This window comes from Sminthopsis crassicaudata, chromosome 1 (assembly GCF_048593235.1).
Source record: "Sminthopsis crassicaudata isolate SCR6 chromosome 1, ASM4859323v1, whole genome shotgun sequence".
Lineage (NCBI taxonomy): Eukaryota > Metazoa > Chordata > Mammalia > Dasyuromorphia > Dasyuridae > Sminthopsis > Sminthopsis crassicaudata.
Window position 1 is genome coordinate 425,927,872 of NC_133617.1, and position 23,455 is coordinate 425,951,326.

Below are 23,455 nucleotides of genomic sequence, written 5' to 3' on the forward strand. Positions count from 1 at the left end.
TCTTATTTCATGGCAATTTTCATGTGAGAACATATAACCCTGCTTATGCTTGCATGAGCAAAGGAAGTCCACATTACCGATGCTCACTTGCCATCTGTTTTTCTTACAGCTGGGCTTGAATAATTGTCCAGTAGCTGATGGACTGAGGGTAGACAATCTTTTTAGGGTTTTCTGATTCATTTAACCAGCCTCCTGCCCCAAGAGGAAACATAATGCTTGTTTATTCGTATTGGTTGGGTAAAAAAACAGTGTAGTTTGTCAGGCAAATAATAGTGTTCCGGAAGAGAAAGAAATTGCACCATTGTAAACAAGGTTGATGCATTTGCGCCTAAGGGGGCAATGTGGCACTCTCAGGAAATGTCATCATTTGAATGAAACAAATCTGACAAAGTGTGGGTGTAATTGTCCCATCTGGAGAGACCTTTTAATGTACATGGAGAAATGTCCCAGTGTGTTATTTAATTCAATTAAGAAGAATACAATAAGTTTGATTCATCAATAAAGTTGTTTTGTCTTTTTTTCTAACACATCATAGATGTAAGGAAAGTGGTACATCTATTGGAGAGGATTATTTTGCTCAAATGATTGTCATTTTCTGAGGATGTGCTTTCATCTGGTCAACCGGAGTTGGGGCCATGTTGAAAAAAGATCTGTTCTTCTCCATAAAAGCATGAGAATTACCTTGACTAGGCCCCATTACTCCTTGATAATTACTCAGAAGCTTGAGAAATGGTGAGCTACAAAGTCTTATAGCTGCCTAGAACTGTGAAAGAAAGAACCTCTGACCAGAAGATTTTAGGGGAGGAGGACACTTCAGTCTTTCTTTGTATAATACTTTTGTTTTCAGAATTTCCTAGATAATGAAAGTTGGCAAAATGTATAATTCATGGAGAAAAAAGAGAGAGAGAGAGAGAGAGAGAGAGAGAGAGAGAGAGAGAGAGAGAGAGAGAGAGAGAGAGAAGAAAGAGAAAGAGAGAGAGAGAGAGAGAGAGAGAAGAGAGAGAGGAGAGAGAGAAGAGAGAGAGAGAGAAAGAGAGAGAGAAAGAGAGAGAAGAGAGAGAGAGAAGAGAGAGAGAGAAGAAAGAGAAAGAGAGAGAGAGAAGAGAGAGAGGAGAGAGAGAAGAGAGAGACAAGAGAGAAGAGAGAGAGAGAGAGAGAGAGAAGAGAGAGAAGAGAGAGAGAGAGAGAGAGAGAAGAGAGAGAGAGAGAGAGAGAGAGAGAGAGAGAGAGAGAGAGAGAGAGAGAGAGAGAGAGAGAGAGAGAGAGGAGGAAGATGGAGGGAACAACAGGAGAGAAAAGGTACATGGAAGAGAGATATAGTAGCATTTTAGAAGGCACAAGTCTCTAAAGCTTTGAATATTTAGTCTTTTTACCTGGTGACAGATAACATCTTTGTCTTAAGACTAGGAGAGTTATTTTACAAAATAGAATATTAAGGATATTGGGGGAAGAGAAAAGTGAACTAGGTTAATCTTAATTTCCTATGACCAAGGCAAAGAAAGAGAGCCCAAATTTATAAGCCTCGTACCAATCTGCTTACTCCAAGATGAACTGGTAAGTGGTACCCTATCCTGGGCAGGAAAACCCCTGGAATCTCAGGCTTGGGTGTCCAGCACATTGTGATGCAGCTCTCTTGAGAAGCAGTCTGACCTGCCAGCTCCTTCGTGGTTCAGAGGTGCACAGGTGATTGATTTATCAGGTGGCAGCCGATGTGTCGAATACACAGACTCTCTTGAACAACTTGTGCTCTTTCTTTGCCTGAATCAGTCATTTCCTCCTGACTAGCCGAGTGCAGAGGAATTGACTTCTTTTCCCTGGCACTCCCCCTCCTCCTCTGTCAGTGCAGCAGCCCAGTGAATTTAATTAGGGAAAATAGCATATTTAATGTCTATAGTGTGCTGAGTACTTGTAGTTGGGGCCTTTGGTCTTTTGCATTGTAGCAGGCTCCAGCTGAGGAGAGAGCTCACTCTGTTTTGATCCTGCTCTTTTTGTTGTGTTAAACACATGCAGAATCAAAATTAGGAGCTGTAGTAAGAGCTAAAAGCACACGGAGGGTTAGTTTGGGCTCCCAGTGAGGTAATGATTTTTTGCAGATATAGAACCAGAGTGCATGCTAGTTAGGATTGAAGTACCAGAACTGTTCCACTGATGATGAATGGGAACACAAATGGCTTCATCTTAATAAGGCTGGTTTGTGTGTGTGCAGTAGTGTGTAGTTTTGTTTATTTGTTTGTTTGTTTGTTTTCTTGTTGATGGAGAGGAGAATATTTGATTTTTGACCATTGTTCAGCTTCTGGCTAAAATTTTATTATCCCATACCACAGCCATTGAGTCCTTTGTCTTCCTTTCTCTCTCTCTGTAAGTATACTTACTTCCTATCTTTGCATGAGCAACATTATGAGGGTTGTTACTCAGCTCTTCCAAAAAGTCCTTAGCCCGAGATTCTTTCTGGCCTTCATTTCTCTGGATGCTTATTCCTCCTGTTCTATAGTAGAAAACTTGGGTCTTTTAAAAATGTATTTTCAAGATGGAAATCGGGTGGCAAGAACAGACTTTGGAAGCAGGGCGACTAAATTGTGAGGTTCAAGCTGTATGAGTTGGACTACATCAATAACAATTGGCCTGGGAAATTGGGCTGAAAGGTGAGCCCCATAAGGGGTCAGATGTTCCCAGAAGTTAGTCAAAACTTCTTACGAATCAAATGGACCATTCCCCCTGACCCTCTAGCAGACAGGTATATTTATGATACACTGCTGGTAAAATGAAGTCAGAACATCCCCATTTTGTGGCCTCCTGACTTACCTGCAGCTTTCTTCCCTCCCTGTCAGCTGTTTGTCCTGTCTTTAGGATGTAATATGGCTACATAGCTCAATTAATGATCTATGACAAGAAGAGGTGAAAAGATTTTCTCTCTTTTCAGAAGCAAAGTTATTTACTTTCAAAAGCTGACAGAACAGCACTGCAGGGGCTTCATTTATTTCTGTTCAGAATGTTATTATTTTGTAATGCAGAGGGACTTTGGCATGCATTGCAGACTTGTTCGTATAATCTTTATTATGCTGGTGGACTACTTCAGTGTATGTTGTTTCTGAGGTTTCCACACTACACCCACCTCAGCCCCATTCATTTTTTGATGGACTGGGTTCTCATGTTTCTTCACTAGGTGTGGAAGGTTTGCCACTCAGAGAACATTCTTACTTGAACCTGGAGCGATAGAATCAGGCTTCAGGTCTCCCACCTATAAAAGTGATTATATTTCTAGTTGTTGTCCTGTTTCATCCAGTGCAAATCAGGTTGGTGTGTGACTGCTATTTCAACATTACTTTTTTGCCCTGCATCCTCACATTTCTGAATAGTAAATGTATCTACTGAAAATGAACTTTTGGAAATCTATTTTTTTTCATTGAAAATCTATAATGGGTTCACTTATAGACATAATCTTCCTCAAATTGTGTAATGTTTTTGCTTCAATTTTGTTATGAGCTGTAAAAGTAGGAGGAAAAAACCCATTGTTTTCTTTTCTTAATTGTGCACCTGAAGAGTCTTCTCTTATAGACCAACTTTCAGAAATGATAAGCCTCAGAATCTGCTTAGATGACCTACTCCTGCCCTCATTTTGTCCCCCATCCTCAAACTTACTTTGTTTCTTTCAGCTTTTTTTGCTTCTTTTGAAAGGTACAGAAGAAAATATTACAACATAGGTCTTGAGAGACTCAGAAGAAACAAGGCAATAGTAGAAGTGCCTAGTTTTCCTTGGGCATAAATGATCTCTCCTCTGTGCTGGATCTTTTTGGCTCATAAAAACCTGTATCTTTGATCATCTTATTAAACAAGATTCTTCTCTATCTTTATTGAGGAAAATAGTTCAGCATAATCAATAATCACATAATTGTTTAATAGGTTTTCTTTTAATTTTTTAATTCTAAGTCCATGAACAAATGAGAAACAAATGCAAAGTAGTCCTATCATCTCTTTCTAGATAATTCCTGTTTGACTTTTTTAATTGAAAAAAAAAATGTATTTCAATCTACTTTGAAATTGTAGTAGTTGAGAGAGAAAGGGAAAAGGGAAAGTACAAGACTATTGGGAAGCGTCAAACAGAGAATGATGGAGTATATTTCCTAGCAGCCAATTCCAATCCCAAAATCCCTGTTGTGCAGAAGGGCTTTCCAATGAACACAGGAAATGCAGCCATTGCCCGGCACAGTATTAATGATTTATACACGCTGCATCACTGCTTTTGTTCACCAGCAGGTCCTGGTCGTGTTAATAAAGGAATTTCAGGGAGCAGGGTCCCGGCATGCCAAGCTGTTTTTGCTCAATACGGCAAATGTTGCTTCATAAATCAAAAGAATTTAGTGCTTTACAACCTTTCTGAGCTTCAGAGATTTTTTTTTTTAATCTGATTCACCTAGGAATATTTTCATTGCTTTTCTATAAAGAATGAATGAAGTCCTGGATGAGATCTCTCTCAGCTGTTTTAGGGTTGATTGGTTAGCTTCACCGTAACATTATGCATCCATTTGTTTCCCATTTGGTATTTATGCTTTATGGTGTTGTCTATGGAAATAGGCTGACACCATTTTATTAGCATAAAGAGATGCAGATCGTATTAAATTCTGTCTTCCCTACTATATATTACCAAATGAAACAGGAAATTCGAGTTTACAGTAAGCAAAGTAAGCAGCTTCCTTTATGTAAAGTCAGAATATGATGACACTGCTGTACACAAATGTACATAGTAAAATAAGAGATTAAAAAAAGTTTGTAGTTTTGTTAATGTTTTACTTATTTGAAGAAAGAGGATCAACTTTAGGAACAGGTGAGAGTTTACTTTTCTGAATTAAGTTTTTTTTTATTTCGAATAAAACTTTGTCCTTTCCAGATCATTATAATCTATCATAGCTTTGCTTTTGTTTTTAATCATATATACATATATGTGTAGCCATATAGATACTATAGTGCAGAATAACATTATCTTCGTTTTCAATTTGACACATACATACATCTATATGTATGTCTACATCTATAACATTATGTATGTATATATATATATATATATATATATACATATATATGTATATGTATACATCTATATAGACACAGACCTATCTATAACACTATAACCCAAAATAACTTTGCCTTTGTTTGTAATCTAACTTTTTTGGTTTGTAATGTAATTACACACATATAAATATATCTATATCTACCTCTCTATATATGTATAGATATCTATATTTATTTGTACACACTCACGAGCATGTGCATATGTGCACCCCCCCATACATACATACATACATACATATATATATATATATATATATATATATATATATATATGTATGTATGTGTGTGTGTATTTGCTTTAGGGCACTCTTTTTCTTTCTCAAAATGATTTGTTTGGGATATCTCTGAGTTCCTTTTAAAGTTAAGTTCACACAGATACGATAATATATTTGGATTTCCACTACTCATATGTATGTTTGCTTTGAATATAATTTTGTTCCCGTTATATTAGAAATGTGAATTAAATTATAACGGGGGACTCAGCAAATATCCAAAATAAAATCAGAGTGAATTGCATCCCATATATTCTGTCTATTACTATGATATTTTGCTTGTAAAGTTGTAGGGATTGTTTAGGCTAGGCTGTAAACCTGAAGAGAAAACACACATATTTTATAGGAAGGAAACATGCTTATTCAAAAGAGTTGCCATATTATTTGGGAGGATAAAACTTATTCATCATGAAGTAGAAAGTTTTGCTAATAGGACATATGGCATTTTCTTACAAACATTTGAAATTAAGATAGTTTTTGAAACTATGGGTAGTAATCAGCAGTAGGGAAATTAAAACAAATATTCCTTTAAAATGACTTATTTTCATGGTCTCTTTTATTAAAGGATAAAGATAAATTGTATATAAATAAATACAAATTTACTATTTTTCATGACAAGATCAGTAATATACTATAAATGGATTAACAAGGCAGGTGTCCAGCCAATGAGGTTTATGTTTATTTTGTACCCTTTTTATTTATTTGTTCTCTATTATTTGAATTCGTGAGTGTCTCATTGTCTTTAATTATGTCTATGAGGCACAAGACAGCAGTCAACATCTGCTCTATTGTTTCCTTGGTTTACATATAGCTTTGATGAGTTATTAAACAATCTATTTTCAAACAAAAAATAGAGAAACCAGCAGAACACATATTATTTTGGGAAGTCATTATTATGCCATTACCATTTAGGTTTGCTGCTTGACCCAAATAAATATTCCTTTATTTGAAAGTCTATTGATTGGCATTATAGAAAGAAGTCTTAACTCCCATCCCCCCAAAAATAACATTTCTAGCTTATAAGTACAGTGTGTTAGGAAAATGGTGTCACTACCATGAACATACTTTACTTTTTAAATATGACTTGGAACATGAAATAATGAATTCTGCAAAACTATCTTCAGCCTAACTAAGAGGAAGGATTTGATATATTTTATTTGTAGGATATTTGAGAAAGAATAGGGAAAAATAGGGAATGGGAAAAAACCATGATCTCATGTTTTTTTTAACAAAATTAAATTTTAAAACCAGTGCTCTGTTATATAAAATTACTGTGCCTACATGGGCAAACCCAAGTCTGTGTGAGATAGTGGATGTGGATGTGTTTATAGCAATAGGTTTATCCCTCATAATCCTAAGTATTAAAAAATTTGCACTTCTCAATTGCTGTTTTGCTAAACTGATGTTTTTCTATATCTTATAAGAAACATGCAAAGTGGAGAGGGTCTGTGCCATTCATAATGGTGTGATCGTTTTAAACCTAATCCTCTATTTTAGTAAGTGAAAAAGGTGTAAAAGTAATTGTTTTATTTTTCTAAGCTCCTGAAAGATAACTTTCAGGCTATAGGATCCCATATAGAGCTTAAAGACCAGACTTTTGAACTGGGGTGTCTTTTAGTAGATGCAGAAGTCTGCTGATCAGCAGATAATGGGAGTTTCAACAGAAAGATTCTCCAAGTAATAAGGCATAGCAAGAATAAACAATTCTTGTCCTGTGAGAGAGTACAACAGAACTCTCTATTTTAGAAGAATAAATAATAATACTTATTCATAACTATTTTATCAAGAGAGGGAGTACAGTGGATAGAATTCTGGGCATAGTGAAGAAGATCTGAGTTTAAATACTGCCTCTGATACTACAGTGTCAAATTATAGGTAGTCATAATTTCAAATTTTCAAAGATCAACTTATTCATGTATAAAATAAAGGGGTGGGGGTAGGGCAAGGATGTGAAGTAAAAGGTCTTTAAGGTCACTTGTACATCTAATTCTATAAACTCATAATATTAGCTGCAGCTTATAGATAATACCTCACTTATCAAGTGAGGTAGATACTATAGGTATTCTCATACTATTTAACTGATGAGGGAATTGATGTTCAGAAAGAAATGGGATCTTTTGCCCCCGGTCATACAATTGATTAGGGTCAAAGGTGGAATTCAAATCTGAGACTTTTCAATGACAAATCCAACATTTTATCCATGGCATAGTATCCATTACATTCTCCTTTTTACATAGAGCTTATTTCTATTATTCCATGTAACTCAGAGGATTCTACCCCCCAATTAGTTGAAGGGTTTTGAATCTTTTAAATAGCTTTTATGCGTGTTAAGGGGAGGGAAAAATGGGGAGACATTAAAAGGATCATTTTTCTCTTAGAATAGATATCTATGCTACGTAAGTGAAGTTGAGTTGCAACCCTGGAATAAATAGGTAAACTGAAATCCATCAATTTCCATATTGAACTCTTTGCAGTATTGTTGCAGGAAGTATGAACAAACAGTAAATATTTCATGTAATGTCTGGTTGTTTAGTTCAAGTCTCTGGAAGCTGGATGTGGGAAAGGATTAGTTCCTAAAGATCCAGTGATAAACAGGATATAGTTGAAGCATTTAGGAGAAAGGGAAGTTTGCTATCTCCCCATAATCGTGGCTCTTAAGATGGTTGTTTTTGCATCTTGTTGAATATTATTTTGCAATTGTGCATTCAGCATTTGGCATGGAACAAAAACAGCGCACTTTGTATGCAGGGCTAATTAAGAACACTTACCTCCTCTTCAGCTTTCCCTATAAATCAATCAGAAGTGGTTGAAACACAATGGAAGCTTACAATGTGTCCCTTTAAATGGCAGTGCCAGCTCCTTAGGAGATTTGGTGTGTATTGGGCCAATGTTGTTATTTCCCAGTTTAATGAATGCATACCAGAGAGGGTTCATGGGAAGAGTTTACTGAAAAGTTGGAGCTGAAATGTTTTTTTGTTCTACCTTTTCAATGCTTGACTTCGAAGTTGTGATAATTGGCCTCCTTATTGGTTAGAAGTAAAATAAATTCAGCCTTCAATTTAAGGAAAATGTTCTAAGAACTTTCAGTGCCCCAGACTGAATTGGATTGTTTCTGGAATTAGTAGGATGTTCATCCAGGGAATTTTTAAAGTGAAAGTTTAGATGACCACTTGTCAGAGATGTTGTAGAGAAGATTCCTGGTCTAGTACAGGTTGGACAAGATCACCTCTGAGGTTTCTTCCAATTCTGAAATTCTGAAATTCTATGTTTCTGTTATCTGAAGACTGAATCAAATCCAGATAGTATGGTATTTCCTTTTATCTTGATTGCTTTAATATTTATTGGTCCAAAATTCAACTCAGATTTTTTAGTTCCCATATCTGCAAAGGCACTATTAATGCAGTGTTGAAAATTATTGGTGAGAAAAGACATGGAAGGCCTTCTATGAAAAATCCTCATCTTTTAAATAAGATAAAAAATAAAAAAGCCTCAGAGTATAATTTTTGCACAAATGTCACTTGGTTGATTAATTATTCCTGAAGTACGATGCTTATGTAGAAAGGGTACTATGCTGCTTTTCTTGTAGTAAAATACAAACAAATAGGAGAATGTCAGAGCAAAATGCATGCACATTTTGGTCTTTGCAAATAGCCCCATAATGAAAATACTTTAAGTTTTATTTGTGTGTGTGTGTGTGTGTGTGTGTGTGTGTGTGTGTGTGTGAACATGTAAATTGGATCAAGAAAAGGAAAATTTTTGGATTTCTTTAGTTTCTAAATGTAAACTCATTCCTAAATATTAATGCTCTTGTTTATTTTACATTTTAGTATGGGAATCACTGGTTTTTATGCAGGCATTTTTGTAAGTGGCTTAGAATTCTGTGCACAGTTTTGCTGTGGTCCTAATTCATGTTTTAATATCTTGAGGGAAATTCTCCGAGGAATGAATTTACAAGGTTTCCAACTGGAAAGGGCTGGGGATTGCTACTGTTAGCTCGCTGCCATGACGTTTAGTTGAATTAGAAGGCACATTTTAAACAAATATGTGAGCAAGCAGAGGCATACCCTCAAATCTTTTTCCTCCAACAGTTGCTCCCTTCATCAGAAGACCATAGATTAGAGCAGGAAGAGATTGTAAAAGTTATTTTGTCTAATACCCTTCATTTACAAGTGAGCAACCAAGGCTCAGAGAGGTTAAGTAGCTTGTCTAGAATCACACGTGACATGTATCAGAGCATTCAGTGTCATGCTGACTCCATAAACAGTGGTCTTTCCATTTTATTGCAATGCACCAAGAGCCTCTACTTAGTTGGAAGGAGAGCAGAGTACTTATTCTTATATTCTTCTCCCTTGTCATGATAGTATGGGAGACTCACCTTCAGTTATAACTAAAATACAAATTGTTGAGGCACAGAATATCATTGGTTAAAAAGATACCTTTGAAGATTTTCTTTTCATCTTAAAAAAAAGAGCAAGTTTAGAACCAGAGTACAAAGTAACTTCATCAAGTTCACACTACTGTAAATCATTGAAAGGATCAAGATTCACACTTTAAGTTATTGAAAGGGTCAAGATTAAAACTCATCTCTTCCTATTCAGAGTCAAGAGCTCTTGCTATAGCATCATGATAATGTGGCCTTTGCTATTACAGTCATAGATATGGAGATAGATTCCACATCAACCCAGTGATCAGCCCTGAGAGTAAAAGGGAGAAACTTTAGAATTTTTGGATTTCATTTAAAATATTCATTCTCTTATTTCATTAAACCCACTGCACTCTGCTTGCACTTTGTTCGGTTCTTTAGTCAACTCTTTGTAACCTGATGGTCCATAGCACACTAGACCCTTTTATCTGCCCTATCTTCTGAAGTCCATCCAAGATCCTCCTTGTAATCCTTGCTTTGGAGGTTCTTAGCTAGTGTTTATGAATTTTTTCTGTCATGGATTATTTTAGACTCAGAGAAGTAAAACGTAGGCTGGAACTTCTAAGTGAGCCAAGCAAACCTGGAAGATATTAACAAGTCTGATTTTTTTTTTTTTGGGAGTTGGGAAATTGTCCCTTTCTGTACATAGTAACCATCTTTGGCAAATCCAACAAGAATCCAGCTGTGTTGTGCTAATTTGATTTAACTGGTAGTAGCATATTAATATCGAATATGCTCAGAAATGATAGAACAGCCATAATGGTGATTGCAGTCCAGTGCATATGAGCCACTTAGTTACAAATATAGCTGATTTGGAAGGTATGATAGTTCAGAAAGTTTAGGGAACACATTTTTGTTTATATCTTCTAAGCATCCCATCTTTTCTGGAAAATGGAAGGCTCCCAAGGGAGAGAAGGGAGATGTGCTTAAAATTCCCTTCTTGAAGAGAAATATCCTAAATTCCAGGAAGAGAGAATGGGTAGGAGTTGACACAAACTGGAAGTTCTTTCTTTCTTCCATGATTTGGAGGAGAGGGAAAGATGGTGGACATAGATAGTACTTGTGAGCCCTTCCTAGCCAGTGTGCCCATGTTCCTTATCTCTTCCAGGATTATTTGAAAAATTTTCTGAATATCTTAGATTTAGAATTATTGTTAAATAAAATGCTTAATCATTTTACAGATTTTGAAGCTGGAGTCCAGAGACATTGAAAGTGACTTATTGGAAGTCACCAAGGATTTTAATTCAGGTTCTCTGTCTGTCAAAATCCAATTCTTTTTTGTGCTGTATTCATCATTTAGCATATTGGAAAGTGGGACAGAAAATTCTTACTTTATATTTTAATCATAGTAAAAATTTCTTTATTTCTGTTTATTTCCACTTACCTTCTCAGCATCTTAGATTCTGCTTCTGAGTTTAGTGAGCTATCTGTAAACAAGACACAGACCTCCAGAAGGACACTGAAATTAGTTTTTAGGATCAACAAGGTAATTGGTGCATTTCCCATATTAGTAGTGGCCCATGTTCCAGAAGTTCATTTTAAAGAGGTTGCTTAGAACATAGACCTCATTTTCCTTTGAAAATAGTGCTATAAACATTGTGCAAAGATCAACTTTGATAGACTTAGCTCTTCTCAGCAATATAATGATCTAAGATTATTCTGAAAGATTCTTGATGAAAAATGTTATCCACACAGAGAGAAAGAACTCTATGGAGTTTCAATGCAGATCAAAGAATATTATTTTTCTTTTTGTTTTTTTCTTTCTTGTGTTTTTTTCTTTTGTTCTGATTCTTTTTCACAGCATGACTAATGTGGAAATATGTTTAAATGATTGTACATGTGTAATATATCAGATTGCTTTCCACCTTAGAGAGAGAGAGAGGGAGGAAAAAAAACAATTTGGCACCCAAAAGCTTATAATAACTGTTGAGAACTATCTTTACCTTTAATTGAGAAAATAAAATACCATTAATTGGGAAAAAATAAAAATAGTAATATAAATGTTGGTTAGTTTCTTGTGAATTCAGAAAAGGTTATCTAAAACACGATGTGACAACTATATTGTTAATAATTTTATTAAAACTGCATTTTAACATTGTTTCTTTGAGGAAACAGTGATAGGATGGTGCAGTGGATAGACTGCTAGGCCCTGTTCTGTCACTTACTATCCCTGTTACCCTAAGCAAGTCATTTTAAACCTCTGACCACTATCTCTGAGAATTAGCAAGTAAGCCACAGGCAGTACTAGTGAAAGGAGCTACCATACTAAGAATGAAATCACAGATCTATTATTTATTTATTTGGAAAAAATGTATTCTCAGTTCTGACTCAGAGAACAACTCAATTTTATGTAAAAAAACACTGGAATCAGTCAAAAGCTCCAGCACTTTCTCCATTGTTATAGATGAGTCCTTCTATCTCTCCAGTCTTGCATTTGTCATTTATAAAATAAGAGGATTGTACTAGCTCAAGAGCTTTTGACTTTTTCTGATATCAGATCCATTTGGTAGAGTGGGACGACTATAGATTACTTCTTAGAATAATAAATGCATTAAATAAAATATGGACTATTATGGAGTCTATTTATATTGAAATGCAGTTATCAAAATATTAAAAAATAAATTAATGGACCCCCAAGTTAAGAACCTTAGACTAGCTGATCGTTCCAGCTCCTGTGATTTCATAAGATAAATATCAGCTACACTATTAACTGGTCTTTGCAGCTGCTAGAACTGATCACGAGGACTGGCAATGAAGGAATGAGGGTGGAGTCACATATTGGGGTCTCCTTACATCTCCATGAAAGAGGGATACCTCCTCACACCTCTGTATCTGCATGAATTCTCCATGTTTGAACAACAGAGTGAGATGCTTTGAAAATCATCCTTTTTTTCATTTTTCAAAACTTAAATTGTATTTTTTCTTCCTTTGGAACATGTTCTTGATGCAGTTTGGGTCAGATGATTGAGTTCAAAACCTTTTTCCATTCACTACCTGTGTGACCTTATTTAAATTCTCTGGGCCTCATTTTCCTTATTTAGAACATGAAATAGCTAGAGTAGATTATCCCAGAAGTTGCTTCTTATTATATATCTATGGTCCTTTCACCTTAAAAACAAATACTGGAGTTGAGGAAAATTCCACTTATGCACTCCTCAGGAATTCTAAATTTATGAACAAAGGGCAATGTTTCCTAACAGCAAAAGTTGCTAGATAAAGAAATTTCATCTCTCTACAAATACACATAGAATCCCATTTGTGCCCACAATTTAGAAACTTTGTTATCCTTTCCCAAAGTATAAGAAAGCATCCTGAGCTCTTGAAACTCTATTTGTGGCCTCATATGCTAGTGATACATCCTTCTTGCTCTGAGGTAAGATCTGCTGCCTTAAGTCTAAGTAAAAGGTATTCTGGATGCTACAAAGTTTTTAAAAATGACACTATATCCTTAACATATAAACCACCACGGCTCACTGCTTTATTAGTGAATTTAATTTCTTACTTTAGGTTTACAGAGGAGCTTACAAATATTATCTCATTTAATTTTCCCAACAACCCTGGAAAGGAAATTTTATATCCGTTTTATAGATGAGGAAACTGAGGCATAGAGATGTTATTTGATTTGTTACAAAGCTAGTAAGTGTCTGAAGAAATATTTGTACTTAGGTCTTCCTAAATCCAGGTCAAGTATTATACTCATGGTTTTATCTTATTGCCTAAGAATATTTATATATCAAAATCTCTTCATCTGCTTTTTTTTAAAAATTAAAATTCTCCTACCCAACTAGATTGCAAACTCTGAGAAAAGAGGCCTTTTAGTTTTAGTATTCTTTTTAGTTTTTAGTATTTTTATCCAAGTCCAGGATTGTGAGAGACCCATAGGTACTTTATAAATATTTATTGACTTAATACATGCTGATTAATACATCTACCTTTCAGTATTAAAACTAGAGAAAGAGGGTTCAGCAAAGAAAGTTTTTAAAAATGGATATTCTTTTTACAGACTAACAAGGTGTTACAGTTAAAAAATATCTTAGAGGTAAACTAGTTCGAATTTCTCATTTAACAAATGAAGAAAGGGAGGTATTCCCATTTTTGAAGGTACTACCCATCCACCCATCCACCAAAGCTTGCAATTTTAATATCACTCTATAGTCCTCACTGCCACAAGAGCTCTTTAGTGGCTAAATCTTGTGGTTTTTAAATGCTACTACATTTCTGCTATGCATCCCTCCTCTCCACTCACATGGCATGGTTCTAGCAGGCAGAGCCATGTCATCTCTCACTGAGGTATTGCAGCTGCTTCCTAAGTGCTCTCCCTTCATCAAACAAGTCTTTCTCTTCCAGAGTCTGTGATCCACACAGCCACCAAAAAGCATGGCTATAACTGCCATTCCCTTCCCAGTAAAATGCAGCAACTTCCTATTAAATCAAGGCTATTACATAAACTCTTCTTTTTGTCATTTAAAGCTATCCACAATCTGGGATGTTCCTACCTTTCCAGTTTTCGAATACCTTTCTGTGCTCCAGGCTCTTGCCATAGACTTCCTCAACCACAGTGACCTATTTTCTATTCCTTACATATGTGGTGGTGGCAAGAGGAGCTCCTGAGCTTGAAGTCAGGAAGACTCATCTTCCTGCATAGTAATCTGGCTTCAGATACTCAGTACCCTGAGCAAATCACTTACTCCTGTTTGCCTCAGTTTCCTCATCTGTAAAATGAACTGGAAGGAAATGGCAAACCCCTCCAATAGCTTTGTCAAGAAATCCCAAATGGGATCATGAAGAGTCAGACAATTCTATGAAAGGACTGAACAGCAATATAGAAGTTCCATTCTAGTATGATCTTTCTCCTCACCTAAACCTCTTAAAAACCCTATTCACCTTCTTCAGGAGACATTTACTGATTACCTCAGTTGCTATAACTTTCCCCCTCTAAGGTTATTTTGTATAATATTTTGTTATATAATTTTGTGTGTTCTCCTAATCTCTCTATTAGGATGTAAATTCTTGAAGGCAGGGATTATTTGGTTTTCCTTTGTAATTGCATGGTGTCTGGCAAGAAAGAGTAATAGGTGCTTATAAATGCTTACTGATTGAATGAACAAAGAGCATTTAGTAAAGGATTACTATGTATTTAAGTATGGTGATGGAAAAATCAAAATAAAAGCAGTGATAACCCTTGCCCTCAAGAAGGTTACATTTTAATGGGATAGGGGAATCATCTAAGAGAGTGTCTGCCAAGGAATATTGTGGTTTGGAAAATTCTAGGGAAAGTGAGTGGAGACATGGGAATAGAGTCACACACTATAGATTCATAGGAAGTGTGGCAGTATTGATTGAATTTTAGGACTGAGTTGTTAGGTCTTCTCATTCCCATTCAGTTTAGACCCTAAGCTTTTTTTTTTTTTTCAAAAGCATTAGGGTTTTATTTTTATTCATTTCCCAGTATACAACCCCAGCCTACCCCAATCCATTTTCATTGAACATAAGCGAAAATGTTTTAGATTTTTATAGAAATTAACCTAGTCATCCATGTGTGTATATGTATGCATGAAAAAGAGAGAAACAGAGAGAGAGAGAGAGAAAGAGAGAGAGAGAGAGAGAGAGAGAGAGAGAGAGAGAGAGAGAGAGAGAGAGAGAGAGAGAGAGAGAGAGAGAGAGAATATATTTATGTGTGTGTATGTTGTCTGGTGCTGAATGTCTATGAGTTGAATGCCATAAATTGAACACTGATGAAAGCACCTTTAACTAAGATAATAAGGTAGCCCACCTGCCATCTTAGGGGATGTCAAGTTAATTCCCCAATTAAAGATACCTGTGAAAAAGTGTTTTATAGTTTTAGGAAGAAAGGGGAAGGAGAAGGTAAGGTAGCAAGGGTTAGTCATGAGTTGCCAGTGGCTCTTGGTCATCTGGACAAGGAAAAGCACTTCATTCTGGTTGTTCTGCCTTTCATGCCATGAATACTAATGGAAAGATGTTAGGACACTAGAAGCTGAGATATAGCTTGAGCTGGGTTCCTCACAAGAAAACCTGCCTTGGGGGGAGTGATTTAGGGGATAATTCAGTTCAGCCTAATCAAGAGTAAATATCTTAAAAGTAGGAATGTAATGACATTATTGAAATTCTGGTATTACTAGGATGACTTAAGGGAGTGGCAGTCCATATTATATTTGGTATTAATTTCTGTTATTATAGTAATAATTTTCTAACAGTATTTTCAAGTGTCTATACATGTAGAAGTAAATCTATGTATCTATATGTACATAATGCACAGATACACAATGCATGTCAAATATTTATGTGTAGACATGTTTTAGATTTGTAATGTTCACTTATCACAGCTATGAAGATAAATGGCTTTCATCTAAATTTAAAACTACCTGTCCTATATAAGGAAGATGGCAGGGCATTTTGCTTAAAGAACTAATCTTGCAGCCAGGAAAACTTGAGTTCAGTTTTGATTTCTGACCCATATTGGCTCTCTGCCCCTGAGCAACCCAACATAATTCCTCAGTGCATAGGCATCTCTAAGCCTGTAAATTGCAAAGAAGGTGCTGACCTGCACTGGTCAAGAAAGTTCCCTCACTTGAATGTTCTCCTTACCAGTGAAATCACAGTCATGATGGATAGAGTTCGAGACTTTGAGTCATAAACACCTGAATTCAAGTCCTGCCTTTGTTGTTTGACCCTTGATCTGTCATATAGGTTCTATGATATTCATTATCTTTATTGAAAATAAGTCAATCAATACTCTTATTGAACACTGCAAACCCTCCAAGAAAGGAAAAAGACAGTCTCTGTTCTCAAGGAGCTCAAGTCTAATGGGGAAGATTACATGACAACAACATTGTATAAACAAGTTATATACAGAATATTTTTGAAATGATCAATAGAAGAGATTAGTGTTAAGAGGTATCAGGAAAAGCTTCCTGTAGAAGAATGGGCTTTACCTTCAACTTGAAGGAAACTTAAAAATTCTAGGTATGGGAATGCCAGTGAAAATTCCTGGAGTTAGGTGGTAGAGAACCTTGGGAGAGGGAGTCCAGTATCACAGGATCCCTGAATACATAATGGAGAGTAAAAGTAGGAGGGGGCCAGGCTTTGAATGACAGAGGAGTTTTATTTGATCCTGGAGGTGACTAGGAGGCACAAGAATTGATTGGATGAGGAGAGTGTTGCTTTAGGGATATAAAGTGAGTGGAGAGTAGATTGGAATGGGCATAGACTTGAGCCAGATAGACCAACTAACAGGTTTATTGTGATATTTAATTGTAAAATGATAGAAGAAAAAAGTGGAGGGGAGCATATATGAGTGATATGATGAAGGTAAAATTGGCAGGACTTAGCATCAGATTATATATGGAAAGTAAGAAAGACCTAGGTTGTTTCTATGTAATTGGATCAATGGTAGTACCCTCAACAGTAAAAGAGAAGCCCAAATAGGAGAGTTTTTGGGAAAGAAGATGATTTCTATTTTGGGGATACTGAAATTAAGATATCTTTAGGAAATAAGTTGAGTTATCTCCTAATCAGTTGGAACTCAGGAGAAAGGTCAGGGATGACTAAAGAGATATGGGAATCACCAGCATAATTGAAACTTTGAAAGTTGATGAAATCCTCTAATGAAATAGTATAAAAGAAGAAGAAAAGAAAACTAAAGACAAAGTCATGTGGGATACCCAAGGTAAGTGATGATGATCTTCATGAAGATTTAGAAAGGCTGGCTGAGAAGGGGCAATCTGACTGGTAGAGAAGAATCAATAACATGGGAAAAGAACATCACAAGTTCAGGGGAAAGGGAAGTGACTAGCTTTGCCAGAATGGAGGACATATTTTGGGGACTGGTAAAACAGATACTGAGATTAAATGTCTTTCAAAGCAGGATAGCAATGTTTGGATTCCATGTCCTGGGAAATAGGGAAGGAATCATTGAAGGTTTTATGCCTTGTGCCTGGGAATAGCTAATTGATCTGCTAAGTGGTAGGAAGTGGTAGATGGTGGAATGGAAGGAACAACAGATGGCCAACTCATATGTTTTTCTGATAATCTTGATATGAACTAGGAGGGCCATTTCTCCATTATCATATTAGCTGTCTTTATTTTAACCAATAATCTGGCTAGAAGATGCTCAGATATTTTAAAAGGTTTTGCTTTATTGTGATTAGGTAATTATTCTGGTATAGATTATTTCCTTGTACATTACCCATAGCATAATGTATTGGAGAATTGTATTATAGTCGACTCTCTCTACTTTTTTATCTCAAACTGGAAAAGGGATAATTCTGGGTTTTCACATAGTCTGGTAAACAAAGATTACCACTTTTCTGCAGGTCTCAATAAAATGAAACACTTAACACCATATTTATTAAACTATCCTCTGCATAAATTATTATTTGATTACTCAGGAGAAACATTAGGAATTTTCAGTACCTCCAGGTCATCATTACAAATATCAATTACCATCTTCCCATAGATGTGTGAACATTCTGTTTAAAAGAAGGTGTTGGTTAATAGAGTGCTATAAGATACAGTTTATTGTGAGGCTTTAAAAATTATCCTTCATTTTGGATTTTCTATGGGGATACCCCATAAGTGCTAGTAAATGAGAATTGTAAAATAGGAATTCTTAGAATACAAACATATACATATGTATGTGTGTATAATGATGCACACACACACACACACACACACACACACACCCCACAAATCTTGCTAAATAACAGTCAAGGCTATAATCAGAGTGCCTTACCCTCATCCCTACCCTGTTCTTTTTTATGTGTGTTCTGATCTCTTCTCTTCCAAGATGACATTTAGTCTTTGGACGTCTGTCACCCAGAAGGAATGGGGGTGGATGGTGTCATCATTTACAGTCTTAAATTCTGCATGTTGAGGGAAGTATATTGAGGCTCAATATACTGAGCCACAGAAAAGGGAGTGGAGAAAAGAGGGGCAAAGGGAAGATTTGATTAAAATACAAGGACATAACAGAAGGGAATCAAAGAGTCAGCAACTGAGAAGGGAGTTTGATCATGGATTGAGAGAGAGGAAAGATGAGAAGAGGATTTTTTAGGAAAAGGAAGCTAAAAAAATCAAAGAAGTTATAAGAAAAATTTTACTTGAAGGAAATCCCTAAAAAACTGCATAAGGATACATCAAATGATACAAAGGAAGTAACATGAAAGGAGAGAATACAGATAGGAGGCAAAGTGAAAAACAAAAGGAATGTAAATTAGCCATTTGATTGAAGACTAGCTTCAAAACTTTGGATAAAATGGATTATATTTTGTTATTCTCAGAGTGGATAATGATACAATACACATTCTTTGGAGATATATTTTCAGATTTTTGGTGAAAAAGGTAGTTAATTTCTTTCTCTAGTGATTACCAGCTCCTTCTACCACCACTCCTGTCTCCATCCTAGGCAAAATATAGACAGAAAATATCAGTAGAAAAGTAAAGGTTGTCCCAACTAAGTTCATCTCCAGAAAGTTACTCTACAGACCCCAAGTTGAGTAATCATTTATTCAAAAGACCCCTTTATCTAATTCCATACTTTATTCATTAAAAATTGTATATTTAAATAAAAATTATCTTTAACTGTAACTCACCAGACCTTACACTTAGATTGTATGCTTGGACAATTGGAAGATACCTTGAAATGTGAAAATATACTTATTAAAAGAACTATTAATTTCTGTATTGCAGTTGTACTGTGTTGGTAGAACAAGCACAAAATTGGAGCCAGGAGAAAATTGAGTTCAAATCTTACCTCAGGTACTAACTAGTTGGGTGATTGTAGGGAAGTCATTTAAACTTCTCTAAACATCTGTTTTATCTGTAAAAGGGTGCTAATAATAATATATATATATACCTCTTAGGGTTCTCATGACACTCAAAAGAGATGTGTGCAAAGTACATTTGTAGAAGCTGTCCCTCAAGTCTTAATGCATTCTTTGGTAAATGCTTAAGTCAATGACTTAAAACCACACTAATATTTTGAGTATTGCCCATATTAATATCAGATATTGTTGTTTATATTCTTTGGAAGTGAATTTAGAAACTAAGTTTAGAAACAAGATTTTTTGAGAAATCTTTTAAATGCAGCGCTCTTTATGCTTTTTATTTCCTGTGACTGTCATATTATACATTCTTGGGAGGGGAATAAGGGAGTGTGACATTCCATATCAATGAGTTCATATGTATCAGGACTTTCTGATGTAGAAACTCCTTTCACTAAAAGACAGAATTAACTAATCTATGACTGAGTTTGGGGCCTTGAGAGATAAAATTACTTAAGTATAGTTATAAGTTTCTAGTTATTTTGAATCCAAGTCTTCAAACCTAGTTCTCTATCTACAAAACCATGTTACCATATAATAAAATGAACCTATATCTCTATAGGATTCTTCAAAACATTTCCTCAAATCTGATCTCATTCAATCCTCACAACAAGCCTATTACTAGGTAAGTAATATTACCCCTTTGTAAATTTGTCCTTAATTTTAGAAGAGGCCCATGACATCACACAAGTGATTTAGATTTGAGGAAGGGAGGGCTGGGCAAAGTCAGCTGCCTCACTTTTCCCTCCAGATCAATCTTGGTCTAGTGACCAGATATAGATGAGGACCACTGAATGTAGCCCTGAATGTAGATGAAGAAACATATTCAAAAGAAAGGAAATAATTTATTCAAGATCTACATGTTTAAGTGTTGGATCTTGGGATTAGAATTCAGGTTTTATGACTTGTCAGAATATGAACTGATTAATACAATCTAACAAAAAAAAAAATCCTCCCAACTTATAACTAAGAGGGAAACTTTCTATAAATGGAAGCCAGAAATAGGTAAACATGGCTATATCCCATGGTGACTTTTCTGTCCTAGCTGGTAGCTTCTTAGAAATGCCATGTTAGGAGTCACAGCTCCAAATCTAAAGTTAGAAACCGTATCGGGCTGTTAAGTAAGAAGGGTCAGCTTACAGCTGCTAAGGGAGCTCATTTGATACATGAGCGTCAATTATAGAAAAGCTTTCAAGACAGCTAAAACTAAATTTTAAATGAAATACTGTACCAAATATTGTCCACTATAGTTACTTAGATAAACAGTTATACTGCTAAATCAAGTAACTAAAATTAGTATAGCATAAAGACATTTTGACTCTCTCAAAGTATAGGAATTCACGAGAAAGCAATAGTGGAATATAGTATAAGGCACCTTTAACTTCTCCAATTTTAGCATATTTCAATCATCTTTTCTGTTTATCGTTAGAGTTGGATTGTATTCAGCAAGTGTTATTGAAAGATTTCTTTTAAGTTCTTCTTGACCTTGAATATCACCTAAATGGACCCAGAACATTGGACCTTCGTATAATTGCCTGCTAAAGAGTGAAAAATCTAAATATAACAACCTGCCCTCCTACTAGGCAAAATCAGAAGATCAAAAGCACAGCTGCTATCTGTGCCTTTCAGAATTGTGAATATAGAGCAATGTCTACACTGTGCTGAACATCTGGTTGAAAACTAAGGGGAAAATGCTGTCAGTCTTCATCTAATTGTTTGCAAATATGTTGAAGATAGAAGGTCCAGATTTGTACTTGATTTTTTTCAGATCTCATCCAGATTTTTGGTGCTGTATAGACCCTGCCTTATATATCAGAATTCAACAGTATCTTTCAAGAAATATTACGGAATTTGAGCTTCAAGCTTAATAATCAGAAAGTACTTTACCTTGAAACTCATTTCAGTCAATATACAATAATAGTGGTCAAATTATTCCTCTAAGCCCTATCCTAATCAGTTTTCCATAATTTTTTTCTCTATCTCTTTAAAAAAATCAGCCTTCATAAATGCATAAGGCTATATGTTAATAAGTCAATTCAAGTTTGAACATCAACCTATATTTTCTTTCTCACTTTTTAAATTCCATGTATCTTCTCAAAACCCTATGAGGAACCAGCCCATTTACCATTTGGCCAAATTCATTCTGGAATAGCTTGGATTTTGTTGCTTTTTTCCTCTCTTTTTTTTTTTTCAAAGCTAAATTAACAAAGAGTACTTGGTTAGTCATGTTAGACAAGCTGTTCCCAAAATAGCACCTTCCATTTTGGTATCTTCAGCTTTGCAGCTGCTGTCTCTCTCCGTTGTCTGGGAAGAAAACTTTAACGTTAAGAGTTGCTGATGTAGATTTTTTTCCCCCTCCAGTTGACGAGGGGTTGGGCCCTGACAGAAGTTATCTGGCTCTAAGCTTTGTAGTTTGGAAGAACTTGGTCTATAGATTTTCGCCTAACTTTCAATTGATGTGTTTAGCTTCAGTGGGACTAATACAATCACTTAAACCATGTTGTCGTCTCAAGGAGTTTTGCTACATCCCTACGGCGTGCCTATGATTGTGCCCGCGGCACCGTACTTCACGGGACTTGTTCAGGTAATTCAAGGCCACTTCCAACAAGCAACTTAACTCTGGTGCACTTAGAGTAATAATTGGAATTTTTATGGTTGAGAAAGCAAACACTTTTAATACAGGAAAAAGCCTTCATGTAGTCAGTGAGAAGACAGTAGGAAATCAAAAAGATGGATCACCCTAATCTGTGTATTGACATCTCTCATGGCTGAATAAATGGTGTAGTTGAGCTATATTTGCTTGTATTGATCTGCCTGCTGCTTAACATTCATGCCTTTGCTTCGAGAGGTTGACCACAGGGCAAAGGATTTGCTATCCGTTTCAGCTTTCTGAGGGACTCAGCATTCCCACTGCAGATCATGAGGCAAAGTAACTTACCATGATGTGGTTCAGTTAAGTGCTTTAGCCCAGCAAATATGAGTAACATTAAATATGTATTAATTCATATGTTAGACTTCACATAGAATGTCTCTTTTAATAGAATTGGTTTTTTTTTTTTTGTAAAATGGAATAATACATTGATGGTTAATTTATTAAGTTTAGAGATCATTATAAGAACCTCACATCAAGCCTTCAAGTTTTTAATCATGGCAAGAAATTGGTGACTTGAAACGTATTTGGTTTTTTGAGGAATTAACTAACAGTTAATTCCACCATTGAATTTGAAATAGATTGTCTACTAGAATTGTATATCAGATAATTTTCTGATGGCTTTCAAGAGACTTGGCTTTTGCTTAAAGACCTCTCTTTATTGTGAGAATTTTGCAAGCTGCAGGTTTTGATTTGATGTGTAGTAATCAGAACACTGACACCTGTGTTTTCATTTTGACTTTCCTACTAAATAGCTGTGTGATCTTGGACAACTCACTCTCTCATGTGTAAAGTGAGTTGGATGAAGTCATTTCTAATATCCCTTCCTCATTCTCAAGTTTAAAGATTGTATGCCTTTAGATTCTCTGTTGTATAGAAGGTATTTTTCAGGATTTTTGCATGGTTACCATCTTTCTAACAGCTTCTGGTTATTTATTATCCAACAAGTATTTTTCTTTTACTTATCTTTAATCTAAAACACTTTGCTCTACATGATGAAAAAAAAAATCTAATTGTTATTCATAGCAAACAAGCAACAAAAAAGATTTCCCTCCCTCTCACCCAAATGTCCCAAATCTGTAGTTTGGGAGTGAGTGAAGTGAATAAAGTCCAGCCCAGCTCATTAGAGTTGAACTAAAAAAAATGTCTTCAGCACAGACCATTGGGCAGATACATTACTTTCCCCCCAACCTTCATTGTA

At 35.6% G+C, this 23,455-nt stretch overlaps 1 protein-coding gene across 33 annotated transcripts in view; it reads left to right on the forward strand.

Moving 5' to 3' along the window:
* The window catches only part of RBFOX1 (RNA binding fox-1 homolog 1), a 2,692,248-nt gene that overhangs the window by 2,293,058 nt on the left and 375,735 nt on the right, over window positions 1-23,455 (forward strand). For 5 of the 33 annotated variants that reach the window (XM_074280492.1, XM_074280491.1, XM_074280493.1 and 2 more), the window contains exon 1: window positions 1,273-22,188. The exons of the other annotated variants lie outside the window; for them this stretch is intronic. In XM_074280492.1, the coding sequence (XP_074136593.1) occupies window positions 22,102-22,188 (87 nt within the window). In that variant the 5' untranslated portion in view covers window positions 1,273-22,101. Of the gene's footprint in view, window positions 1-1,272; window positions 22,189-23,455 lie in introns of those variants that run through there. 33 annotated transcript variants of the gene reach the window in all.